The 13201-nt window shown below is 46.9% G+C and overlaps 1 protein-coding gene across 3 annotated transcripts in view; it reads left to right on the forward strand.

Annotated features, from left to right (window-relative positions):
- The window catches only part of PRKCB (protein kinase C beta), a 383605-nt gene that overhangs the window by 183654 nt on the left and 186750 nt on the right, over positions 1-13201 (forward strand). For all 3 annotated transcript variants that reach the window (XM_032243353.1, XM_032243352.1, XM_032243351.1), the window contains one exon: positions 10104-10215. In XM_032243353.1, coding sequence (XP_032099244.1) covers positions 10104-10215 — 112 coding nt within the window. The remainder of the gene's footprint in view (positions 1-10103; positions 10216-13201) is intronic.

Below are 13201 nucleotides of genomic sequence, written 5' to 3' on the forward strand. Positions count from 1 at the left end.
TAAAAATGAGGGAAGAAAATAACAAACGGCCAACCAGTATTTCATTTAAACCTGTGAGTAGATAAGAGCGTGTATTTTGTGTATTTAAAGTGGAGCGTTCTGTAAATGTTTATTAAGTTTACTTGTTCTGGATCTGAGTTCAAGTCCTGGATATCCTTGTTAATTTTCTGTCTCGTTGATCTGTCTGATATTAATGTTGAAGTCTCCCATTATTATTGTGTGGGAGTCTAAGTCTCTTTATAAGTCATTAAGAGCTTGTCTTTATCTGGGTACTCCTATATTAGGTGCATATATATTTATGATCATTGAGTCCTGTTGTTACTTTGATCCTTTTACCATTATGTAATGTCCTTCTTTGTTTCTTTTAGTCTTTGTCACTATTAAAGTCTATTTTTTCAGAGACGAAAGTTACAAGTCCTGTTTTTTAGTTTTTTTTTTTTTTTCTCTCCATTTGATTAGTGAGTCTTCCTCCAACCTTTTGTTTAGAATCTTTGTGTGTCCTTGCTTATGAGATGGATCTGGACAGAGCATGCCGATGGGTTTTGACTTTTTATTCAACTTGTGTGTCTGTGTCTTTGATTGGGGCATTTAATCCATTTAAATTTAGGATTAATATTGTCATTTGTGAGTTTAATATTGTCATTTAATGCTAGCTGGCTATTTTGCCCATCAGTTGATATAGATTCTTCATTATAAAGATACTCTTTATCTTTTGGTAAGTTTTTGGGATGACTGATACTGGTTGTTCCTTTCTGTGTGTAGTGCTTCTTTCAGAAGCAGGCCTGATGGTAATGAAATCTCTGAGTGCTTGCTTGTTCATGAAAAATTTTATTTTTTCTTTATTTATGAAACTTAGTTTGGCTGGATATGAGATTCTGGGTTGAAAATTCTTTTCTTTGAGGATATTGAATATTAACCCCCACTTTCTTCTAGCTTGTAGGGTCTCTGCTGAGAGATCTGCTGTGAGTCTGATAGGCTTCCCTTTATGGGTAACCTGACCTTTCTCTCTAGCTGCCCTTAGAATTTTCTCCTTTATTTCAACCCTGGTGAATCTAACGATTATGTGTCTTAGGGTTGCTCTTCTTGAGGAATATCTTTGTGGTGTTCTCTGTATTACCTGGAGTTGAGTATTGTCCTGCCTTACTAGATTAGGAAAGTTTTCCTGAATAATATCTTGAAAAATATTTTCCAGCTTGGATTCATTCTCTTCATGACATTCAGGTACACCTATCAAATGTGAATTAGGTCTTTTCACATAGTCCCATATTTCCTGTACACTTTGCTCATTCCTTTTTACTTTTTCTTCTCTAATCTTGCCTTCTCATTTCATTTCATTAAGTTGGCCTTCAACCTCTGATATCCTTTCTTCTGCTTGATCAATTCGAGCGTTAAAACCTGTGCATACTTCTCAAAGTTCTCTTATTGTATTCTTCAGTTCCATTAATTCACTTATATTCCTCTCTAAATTGTCCATTCTCATTAGGATTTCGTCAAACCTTTTCTCAAGGTTCTTAGTTTCCTTACATTGGGCTAGAACATGTTCCTTTAATTCATAGAAGTTTCTTATTATCCAATTTCTGAAGCCTAATTCTGTTATTGGAACACACTCATTCTCCATCAAGCCTTGTTCCCCTGTTGATGAGGAACTGTGATCGCCTGTGGAGGGAGAAGCATTCTGATTTTGAGTATTCTCAGCCTTTTTACGTTGTTTTCTTCCCGTCCTTGTAAATTTATCCACCTGTCATCATAATTACCAACTTTCAAATTAGGTCTCTGAGTGGACGTCCAACTTGTTGATTCCCAGTGCTGAAATCCGAGCAACCCACTGCGCCGGCCAAAACAGCGGTGCCAAGACTCCTGGTGCTTTTCTGCCCGGGAATCTCTGGTCTGGCTTCCCTCCTGGGTCCCCCTTTCAATCAGCTGAATGGGCGACTCTGCCTTCCCAGAGCTCCAAACATTGACCAAAAGGGTAACCTGTCCCGTTCACTCCACACCGGGAACCACCGCGCTGGCCATGAGAGTCGTGCTGGCGACCCGTGGGGCTCCTCTGCTGGGAATCTCCTGGTCCGTCAGCAAAAAAAATTCGTCTGAAAGTGTGGCGTCCTCTCATTCTCTGCGCTTTCACTGGGAGCTACAATCCCGAGCTGCTAGTAATTGGCCATCTTGGATCTCTCTCCTCACTAACATCATTCTTTCCTATGTTTGTTAATTTCCCTCTGTTCTGAGTGTATTTCTAACTGGGACCTTCAGTTTAACCTTGCCTACCTACCCCATGGGGAATAGACCCTCAGGAGCTTTCAGAGCTTGCAAATGCCCAGGGATGACATAGTCTGACTTTGCGATTTGCTTTTCCTTTCTCCTCTGTGGACACTGTTAGCTTGTTTTCTCTGTGTGTGCTTCATTTCAGCTTCCTTATTCCTGCAGTTTTACTTTGGCTTAGCCAGATTTCAGCCCACGTGGACAAAGCTGCACAGCCCATTCGGACTGAGAGAGGCCTTCCCTCCCTCCCTCCCTTCCTTTCTTTCTCTCTTTCTTTTCCTCTCTCCCCCTCTGTCTTTCCCTTCCTCCTTTCTTTCTTTTCTTTCTTTCTTTCCCTCTCTTTTTCTTTCTTCCCCTCCCTCCCTTTCTTTCTTTTCCTTCCTTCCTTCCTTCTTCCCTCCCTCCCTCCCTTCTTTCTTTCTCTCTCCCTCCCTCCCTTCTTTCCCTTCTTCCTCCCTCCCTTCCTACTTTCCCCCTTGCTTCCTCCCTCCCTCCCTCTCTTCTTTCTTTCTCTCTTTCTTTCTCACTCCCTCCCTCCTTTCTTTCCTTTCTTCCTCCCTCCCTTCCTGCTTTCCCCCTTCCTCCCTCTCTCCCTCCCTCCCCCCACCCCCATCTGTCTCATTTGTGCTTCTTTCCCCCTTAGCTGCCTGTGTCTGGGGTTAAGTGTTTACCTAGGATCTGCCTGTCTTTGGTGCTGGGGATGTTTGTTCACTTTAAGACTCTGGTTTTGGGGTGGCAGGGACCCAGGTACTCTGTCACTGGCCGGTGCTGCATTTGTCTGAAATGAAGAGTGTTTATTATCTGTAACCCACCTGTTAGGCAGGAGACCTTCTGGGGAGGCTGAGGAGCAGAGGGCAGCAAGGGGACACTGAGGTGTTCCCACTTGGCTGGCTGCATTTCTGGAGTCTGACAAACTTGGCTTCTAGTCCTGGCTCTCCCATGTCCTTGCTTTGCAACCTTGGGCAAGTTACTTCTCTAAGTCTCAGTTTTCTCACCTGGAATACCAGGATGACAGTCTAACTCCTCTATCACTGGGCTGTCAGGAGAATCTGGGGACATGGCATAGAGGACTCAGCACAGTGCTTGGCGGGTAGTATGTGCTCAATTCATGGTGGTTGTAAAAGTCACAGTCGATGGTTATTTTGTTTTTGTATTCAGCAATCTCTTGAACCAGGATTGGAAATGGAAGGCAGTTTGGAAATCCAAGCTAGCCTAGTACCAGGTATGTGGAGATGGAGCCTCAGCAACATGAAATAGAGATGACTTGGGCCCTGGACTTCAAGGGGTGATGGTGGGGCAGGAGTGCAATAGTTTTAAACCTGTTTTTGAGAGCACTTGACACTGAATCAGATGAACTCCCTTGGGAGTTTAGGGGATGTGTTCACATGTGGTTGGATTCCAGCATTGTTGGGAAGAGGATAGGGAGTCCGGCAGAGGTCTCAAATCCAAATTCCTACAGGGTCCAGGCGGGAAAAAGGAAAGAGTGAAGCAGACGTGATGTGAGACAATAGGGAAGAGTGGGGACTATGGAAAACTAGAAAGCTTATCACCTTTCTAAAGGAGGAACCACTGCTCAGCCTACAGAAATGAATGTCCCTTGTTGTCACAGCTAGTGATTTCTCAAAAGCAACCATAATTTCACATTTTAATCTGATAGTTCCTGACTTAAATGTAGTAAACTTATTTGAATTTCTAAGAACCATGTTGGCCAACTGTAACTTCTTTATAGGCTTGATATGGCTCCTGGGTTCCACACTGTGACCTCTGGGTGTGAAGGAGGACCCAGGCCAGGGATGGAACAGGCTCCAGGTGACCTGGAGGGGTCCATTCAGTGTGGCCTGGGTGACAAGGATCTGATGTAAAATGAGACTGGGGGAGGGATTAAGGCAGAGATGGAATTGTGTCTTTTTTTTTTTTTTTTTTTTTTGTCAGAGTTTTACTCTGTCACTGGAGTGCAGTGGAGCCATCATGGCTCACTGCAGCTTTGAATTTCTGGGCTCAAGGGATCCTCCCACCTTGTCTGGGATTACAGGCATGAGCCACTGCTCCTAGCCAGGAAGCTGCATCTTTGAATGGGATCAAAACTAAACTCCATAGAGGGAATGATGGCTTAGAGGCCATGAGGATTCCTAGACTCATCTCAGGCTAGGTCAACACTCACAGCCTCGAGGCTTGGAAGGGAATGTGTTATGGTTAAAGGCAGGACTGATATTTAACATGCACTGGTACTACTGTACCAGTTGTGAAAATACTGAAATACTCTGAAACCGATTGGTAAATAGCCACTGGGTCCTCTGAGCCTCTCCCCCCTGCCTTCCACTGACCCACACCTGCCTCTACCAGCTCCTGCCATACCCCCTACATGACCTGGTAACTAAAGCGTTAACTCCCAGCACAGCCAGGCTCTGCTGCCCATTCTGTTTGGTCTGTGAGCAGTCCCTGAGCCAAGGCAATTATAAATATCTTGGCTTACCCCTGGTTGCAGGTAACATGGCTACCTGGATTGGCTAAAGCACAAAGGAGAAATTTTAGAGGACACAGGGAGGCAGATGGAATTGGAAGGCAGGATGCCAGACCCTCCCAGGGACCAGAGCCAGGAGCTTCATCCCTGGGGTCATGTAATCTTTGTCTTTGTTTCTCCGGGTTCCTTAGAGCTCACTATAAAAATCAGCACCACCTGTCATTTGCTACAGTGTGGATAAACCTGGAGGACATTATGCTAAGTGAAATAAGCCAGGCACAGAAAGACAAAGACTGCATGATGTCACTTAGATGTGGAATCTAATGAAGTTGAACTCACAGAAGTAGAGAGTAGAGTGATGGTTAACAGAAGCTGGGGGACAGCAGGAGGCAGGGGTAGGAAGGAAATGGCGAGTTGCTGATCAAAGAGTACAGCATTTCAGATAGACAGGAGGACTTGCCTTTGAGATGTATTGCACAGCAGGGTGACATTAGTCAATAATAATGTATATTTCAAAGTAATTAAGAGAGTAAATTTCAAACGTCTCATGCTAAAAAAATGATAGGCAAGTTAGGTGATGGATATGTTAATTTTCTCGATTTAATCATGCCACATTGTGTGTGTATATTCAGAACAATCAGAACAATCACATTGTACCCCATAAATGCATACGATTATGGTTTGTCAATCAAAAATAAAATTAGCACTCTCAGCCCTGGAACTGCATGTCTGCTGGCCTCAGGACTGATTACCTGTGTCCCAGCCACTCTACATATGTGACCCTCAAGCCAAGTGTCCACCTCGGCCCCGGTCAGCTGTGTTTAGGGAATGTGGATGTCTCAAAGTACAAGCATGGCTGTTGGGAGGTGCCCGTCTCAGAGATGGCATTGGACCTGGGCAGACATGGATAGGCACCCTGAAAGATGCACCTTGAGGGTCATGGAGGGAGTCAGGACGACCACAGGTGTAGGAGTATGGCTTTATTTTAAGCTCTCTCGGGTAGCAGGAAGGAGGAGGGAAGAATCCATTGAGGATGACCTGGTTTGTCTGGTCTGAGAGACTGCAGCAGTGGGTGGGTAGAGTTGGTGTCTCAAGATCCCTCATGAAAGCAGAGATAGGAGAATGAGGTCAGAGGAGGCCCCCAACAGCCTCTAAATAAACCACAAGAAGTCAGCATTTCCCTGCAACTTGCCAATTAGTTTTCCTGTCTCTCAACTGGCTCTAATCTGTGCTGCACAGCCCCTTCTAAGTCATTTTCCTAAAATAGCACATGTATGGTACAGGGGTTTGCAGCGGCCAAAAGCGGTGATCACAGCCCTACAGCTGTCACAACAACCCATTGACCACTGGGTGCAATGCAGTGCTTGCCCTGGGAAAAGCACTCTGTCTCTTAGGCCTTTGGCTTCCTCATCTGTAAAATGGGGGTAGTAAATAGTATGTACTTTATAGGGCTGTTATGAGGATCAAATGTATTAATGCCTGATACATCCCTTAAAATAGTTCCTGGCATGAGTAAATGTTCAATAAATGTTAGCTCTTACTTATTAAGTGTTTATTTGATCATCTTCTATATGCCAAGTACAGTTTATACCACGAGGGTATAATAGTGTTTATACCATGAGGGTATAATACAATAGCCAGATTTCCTCACATTGCATGCAGTGAAGTGTGCAAGAGATGCAATGAAGCATGCATTTACCACTCAGTGGTTTAAGTGCTATGACAGCGAGGATTTAGAATGCAAGTTCCATGAGAGCAGAATCTCTTTTGTTCACAGCTGTATCCTCAGTGGCTAGGAAGAAGTTGGCCCTCAGCACATATTTGTTATGTGAATGAATGAATGAGTACAGCTCCATCTTAGCTGCATGTGAAGGTGAGGTGTCAATGGAGTGAGGTTGGGAGCAAGGAGAGAGGGAAGAGAAACTTGGTGTGAACCCCGTCTCTGCAAGCATCCAGCTGACTGGCCTTGGTGAAATCACTCTGTTGTTAGGGTCTGTTTCATTGTTGCTAAAATGGGAACAAATGATACCTTCTGCATGTCGTGTCATGAAGATTGGAGAGAGTACACATGAGACAGCCAGCATACACATGCAGCCATCAAGCAATGTGTTGAGGCTGGGCGTGGTGGTTCACACCTGTAATCCTAGTACTTTGCAAGACTGAGGCGGGCAGATCACTTGAGCCCAGAAGTTTGAGACCAGCCTGGGCAACTTAGCAAAAACCCTGTCTCTACAAAAAATAAAAATTAGCCAGGCATGCTGTCATGTGCCTTAAGCCACTTCACTCAAGAGGCTGAGGTGGAAGGATCACTTGAACCTGGGAGGCAGATGTTGCAGTGAGCTATGATCGCACCATTGCATGGGCGACAGAACAAGACCCTGTCTCAACAAAACAAAACAGAACAATACAAAACAAAATCCATACATGTCAAGGGAGAGACCAGGTGCAGGCAATTGAATCCTGGGAGCAGTTTCCCCCACGCTGTTCTCTGATAGTGAGTGAATCCTCACTCGATCTGATGGTTTTCTAAGGGGCTTCACTCAGCACTTGCTGCCTTGTGAAGAAGTGCCTTAATTTCCATTCACACTACACCATGATTTTAAGTTTCTTGAGGCCTCCTCAGCCATGCTGAACTGTTCGTTCAATTAAATCTCTTTCCTTTATCAATTATTGGATCTTGGGCAGTCCTTCATAGCAGTATGAAAACAGACTAATACAGTATGGAATTATTTTCAGATTTTGAAAAGAACAATTTCCCTAGGAGAAACACTCATCACATTAATAGCACATAAAAGAATGTCTATGTCGTGTGCCTCCTTATTTGCTTGCATGTTCATTTTCTGTCACTGTTACTAGAATGCAATTTTAAAGGAGGCATCTGTGGCAGCATCAGTAAAAACATATGAATGGATGAATGAATGAAGAAACAGGTAGCATGTACCAAAGGCTAGGATATCAGAGCAGCCCTGGGTCAGAACCTAAGGCCCGTGTTATTAACTTCTGCCATGTCTTTTTTTTTTTTTTCTTAAGAGAGAGAGGGTCTTGCTCTCTTGCTCAGGCTGTAGTACAGCGATGCAGTCATAGCTCATTGTAGCCTTAAATTCTTGGACTCAAGTGACCTTCCTGCCCCAACCCCCCAAGTAGCTGGGACTACAGGCATGTGCCACCACACCTGCCTAATTTTTTATTTTTGTAGAAATGGGGTCTAACTGTGTTGCCCAGGCTGGTCTTGAACTCCTGGACTCAAACGATCCTCCCACCTTGGCCTCTCAAAGTGCTGGGGTTACAGGTGTGAGACATTGTGCTTGGCACACAATGTCCAACAGAGAAAGCAACTTTTACAGAAAGAGTTCTCTTGAACTAAAACTGATTCTGAGAGGAAAGAATCTCTTGAAGAAGAAAGAGAAATGCAGAGCCAAAGGCTTACAAAGGGCATGGCATGTTTGGGAGTGAGGGTGAGCTCTGAGTGCTGAGAATGTACGTGGTACGTGTGCATGTGGGTGGGTGGGAGGAGGGGGCTCAGCTGGGGATCACCTTGGCCAAGTAGTAATAAGAATCATGCAAAAGCTTATACTGCTTGCTATGTGCCAGGTGGTTCTAAGATCTCCACACAAGTTCATTCATTTATGCTTTTCAACAGTCTTATAAGGAGAACACTAGCACTATCAGCATTTTACAGATAGGGAAACTGAAGCACAAAAAGATCGGATTAGTAGAGCATGGTAGTGTGCACCTGTAGTCCCAGCAATTTGGGAGGCTGAGGCAGGACGCTCATTTCAGGCCAGGAATTTAAGACCAGCTTGGACAACATAATGAGATCCCCTACTCTACAAAAAATAAAATAAAATAAAAACTTAGCTGGGTGAGATGTGTGTGGTGGCTCATGTCTGTAATCCCAGCACTTTGGGAGGCCAGAGAGGTTGGATCACCTGAGGTCAGAAGTTTGAGATCAGCCTGGCCAACATGGTGAAACCCCATCTCTATTAAGCATACCAAAGATTAGCCGGGTGTGGTGGCATACACCTGTAGTCCCAGCTACTCAGGAGGCTGAGACAGGAGAATCACTTGAACCCAGGAGGCAGAGATTGCAGTGAGCTGAGATAGTGCCACTGCACTCCAGCTTGAGGGACATGAGCAAAACTCCATCTCAAAAAAAAAAAAAAAAATTAGCTGGGCATGGTTGCATGCATCTGTTGTCCCAGCTACTCAAGAAGCTGAGGCAGGAGAATCGCTTGAGCCCAGGAAGTTGAGGCTCCAGTGAAATATAGTTGTGCTGCTGCACTCCAGCCTGGGTGACAGAGCAAGACCCTGTGCCTTAAAAAATAAAAGGAAACAAAAAAAACCATCAAATAATTTGCTCAAAATTACACAGCTTAGAGCCCAGGAAGTTTATCCAAGTCTACCTTTTACCACTGCACTGCACTACCATGCTGTGAAGGGCATATTTATTGATTAGGCAATTATGTAAGCTTCTGTGAGAAATAGCTCCCAAAATGTAGTGACTTAAACAAGGCAGAAATTAGGTTTTCTCTCAGGGGTCAGCCCAAAGGGACAAAATTCAAGGCCCGTAGGGTAGCTTTGTCCTTTCCACTTGTGGCTCCAAGTTTGGGTCCAGGGCGGTCACTTCCAGTTCTCACCATCTTCAAGCCAGTGGGAAGAGGGAGAGGTGCAAAGACTTACGCATTTCCATTTGAAGGGAATGGTCCTGGAGCGCACATATCCCATTGGCCAGAACTCAGGCCTGTAGCCGCACCAAGCTGCAAGAGATGCTGGGAAATGTGCCTCTATCTGGATTGCCATGCTGTCTGCTAAAACTCAAAGGTTCTGCTACTAAAGGGATGAATGGATATTGGTGGGAAACCAGTAGTGTCTGCCACAACTTGCAGACTGTCCCTTGGGCTTTGAACTTTGTCAGTGATGAGGGACTGGCACTGGTCTCTAAGCAGGGAGGTTTCATGTCCAGACTTGGGTTTTTGATCACTGCAGAAGCATGCTTGGAGAATAAATCTTCGGAGAAAGAAAAGTCAGGAGGCCTGTTTAGATGATGTGTCTGTCACTTTGTTTCCCCATCTCTGGAGTCCCTGCTACAGGCAGGAGCCTGTAGGTTGGGTTCCCAGGCAGGCCCAGATGGAGGGTTTGCAGGTAGGGTGTGTGTGCATGGGGCTGCCATGGAACAATCAGCTGTCACCGTCCTTCCTTCCTTCCACAACTATTTATCCAGCACCACATCTGGCACAGGGCTCCAGTGATGGTACCGACAGGTACAATGACATCTGGGGACCAAGTTCAGTTCTTGGTGACATCTCCAGTGCCTCTTGATGTAGGGCAAAGCCTTGCATGCTCCACTGATGTTGGCTCCTTCTGTTGTTTCTTTTGGCTCCAGGACCCCCGGAGCAAACACAAGTTTAAGATCCACACGTACTCCAGCCCCACGTTTTGTGACCATTGTGGGTCACTGCTGTATGGACTTATCCACCAGGGGATGAAATGTGACAGTAAGTACTTTTTCTCTCGGGGGGGCATCTGCTGATGGCAGAAGCAATGGGAAGGGCTGCTTCCTCTTGGTTTGGGATCCAGGTCTGCCATGCAGTCTCCCTATTTTAGCTGGGGCTGGTGTACCAGTCATCTGTTGCTGCATAATGATCCTCCCACCCCAAAACACTGTGGCTTAAGACAGTAAACATTTGATTAGCTCATGACTCTGCAAGGCAGCCCTTTGAATCTAGGCTTGCCTCAGCTGATGTCATGCATGTTCATAAACCATGAACTCATGCTTCATGGTGGATTAGCAGATGGAGGTGGGCTGGTCGCTGTCTGGGCCTTGATGGCCTCACCCACATGTTCGGCAGGATGGCTGGCTGTCATCTGGGTGATGTGGATGACCAGGCCATGTGTCTTTGCTCCTCAGTAGGCTAGCCTGGGTTTGCATGCACGGAGGTCACAGGGTCCTGAATTTCTCAGGAGGGCAAGTCCCATTGGCAGACACTTCAAGTCTCTACTTGTGTCTGCTTGCTCCTGATCCACTGGTCAAAGCAAGTGGCATGTGAGAGGCACAGCCACAGTGTGGGAAAGGACAGTCCATGGCTGCTGACAGCCAGAGGCATGAACAAATTGTGGTCATTTCTGCAGCCATGCACCACCACCGCTGTTTTTAGCATTGAGATGTGGGGTTGATGCATTGTTTGCATGGAGAAGACCTGCAGGGTGTCCCTGCAGCACCCACAAGTTTGTGCTGAAGGAGGCAAGAGAGCATGATTCTTTGGCCAGGGTGTGGTGGGAAAGGCAGGTGGAGTAGGACTCCTTCTTATGGGGCCAAGGCCTGGATGGCCTGTGGAGCAGGGGAGCAGACAGGCATTGAGAGCTATGACCACAAAGCTATAGGGATGCTGGAGGTGCTGGTGGCTCTCACAGGCCTATTGGTCTGTAGCAGTCTAGGCGGCCACGAGGCTGATGCTACCCCTGTCACAGGGGTCCTGAGGCCCAGAGGACAAAGGGAGAAACTCACAGGGCAGAGAGTTACAGAGAGAAGTGTGAGGGTGAATAAGGGTGATTGAGAGCAAGAGAGACCATGAGAAATATACACACATGGATAGAGACAGATGCAGGGAAAAGATGGACACATGCAGCCCTAACACAAGGTGGAATGGGGGCTGTGGAAGCTGCAGAGACTGAGCTAGAAGGAGGGACAGGGAGACAGACAGACCAACAGATGAAGCCAGGTGCGGTGGTTCACTCCTGTAACCCCAACACTTTGGGAGGCTGAGGCAGGCTAATCATCTGAGGGCAGGATTTTGAGATGAGTCTGGCCAACATGATGAAACCCCATCTTTACTAAAATACCAAAATTAGCCAGACATGGTGGCACATACCTGTAATCCCAGCTACTTGAGAGGCTGAGGCAGGAGAATGGCTTGAACCTGGGAGGTGGAGGTTGCAGTGAGCCGAAATTGTGCCACTGCACTCCAGCCTGTGTGGCAAAGTGAGACTGTGTCTCAAAGAAGAAGAAAAGACAAATGGTTGGCATGGACACAGAGAGAGTGATGCCATCACACAGCCTCATGCAGAGGTGTAGAGATGGAGAGACCAGAGACAGAGACAGAAGCACACATGGAGAGTCACAGAGAGACACAGGGGAGAAAGGCGGAGAGACACAGCTAGAGAAGTGGGGAGACAAAGAGGCCAGAGACGAGTGTGGAGAGTGGAAGGAACAGACTGATTCACAGATGTGGCCACGGCAGTGAAACACACGTAGAAGTGGGAGAGCAGGGGCCAGAGACACACAGCAACCTGGGGACAGAGACAGACAGACACAGAGACATGGCAAGAGCCACAGGGGGACAGTGAGGCTGTGGCCCGCCTGTAGGACAGCAGCTCCTCTTACCACACGTGGGGCCCTAATATAGGGACAATGCCCCTACCTCAAAGACAGCAGTGAGTGGGAGCTTAGGCTAGTGCTCGAGTCCCAGAGGGCTCTCCCTTCCCTCCCCACCACTCATTTGCAGTTTTTATGATAGACCTGCTGCCTCCTAGGACTTGGGTGGCCTGAGAAGGGTCCCTGCCCTCAGATCCCTTGAAATTGGGGCCCGTGTGGTGACTCGGCCTCTCCTTCTGGCTTCTCCAACTGGAACTAGTGTCCCCCTAGAGAATCCTGGCTTCCTGGCACACCTTCCTGGAGCAGGGCATTGTTGCTCAGGACCTAGGGGAAATTACCACCACATTGAAATAGACACAGATACTCTACAGAGGAGTGCACAGTGGGAATGGATATCTATCCTGTAACAAGATGGCAGCAGGCCAAATTCAGCCTGCAGGCACATTTCAGGCTCTAAAGTTTTTTCCTTGTAGTTAATTGTGGTGAACACTACGGTCAGCCCAGACCCCCTACTCAGGGTCCCACCCCATCCCCTAGCTGAGGGTTCACAGCGGTTCCCCATCCTGCATAATTGCCCAAGGTAATGCCCCTTCCAGGTCCCCTGGATGATTGGGGTGCCCGGCCCTCTTTTCTCAGTTTGGAACAACTCTGAAGGGTCATCTCAGCTCTGGGCTTTCCTTACCATCAGCTTCGGTGGCATCCACGTGGCAGGCCAACTTCTCCCCTCAAGAACACTCCCCAGGAACCTCGTGCTCAAAACTCCCCATCTCAGACTCTTTCCAGGGAACCCAACCTATTAGCTGTCAATATTTAAAAATCAAGAGATGTCAACACACACATCGAGATTCCTGCTTATGTTGAGAAATGAGAAATGTTGCTGCTCTGTTCCCTGCTTGGCCAAGTCCCCACCACTGTTTTAGCTTTCCTCACTCATGTGACCAGCCAGCCCGTGAGCATTGAAGTTGGTGACTCTGGCTTCAGAGCCTCGAGGGGTGTGGTGTGTGCTTGCTTCAGGCTGCACCCTTGGCCTTGGGTGGGGAACAGACAAGTTCCACCTCCGTTGTCCATCAGGGTTCAGTGGGGAGAGTTGGAGAAGCCCTTCTGATGAG

Source organism: Sapajus apella, unplaced genomic scaffold (genome assembly GCF_009761245.1).
Source record: "Sapajus apella isolate SASKATOON/1434 unplaced genomic scaffold, GSC_monkey_1.0 scaffold51, whole genome shotgun sequence".
Lineage (NCBI taxonomy): Eukaryota > Metazoa > Chordata > Mammalia > Primates > Cebidae > Sapajus > Sapajus apella.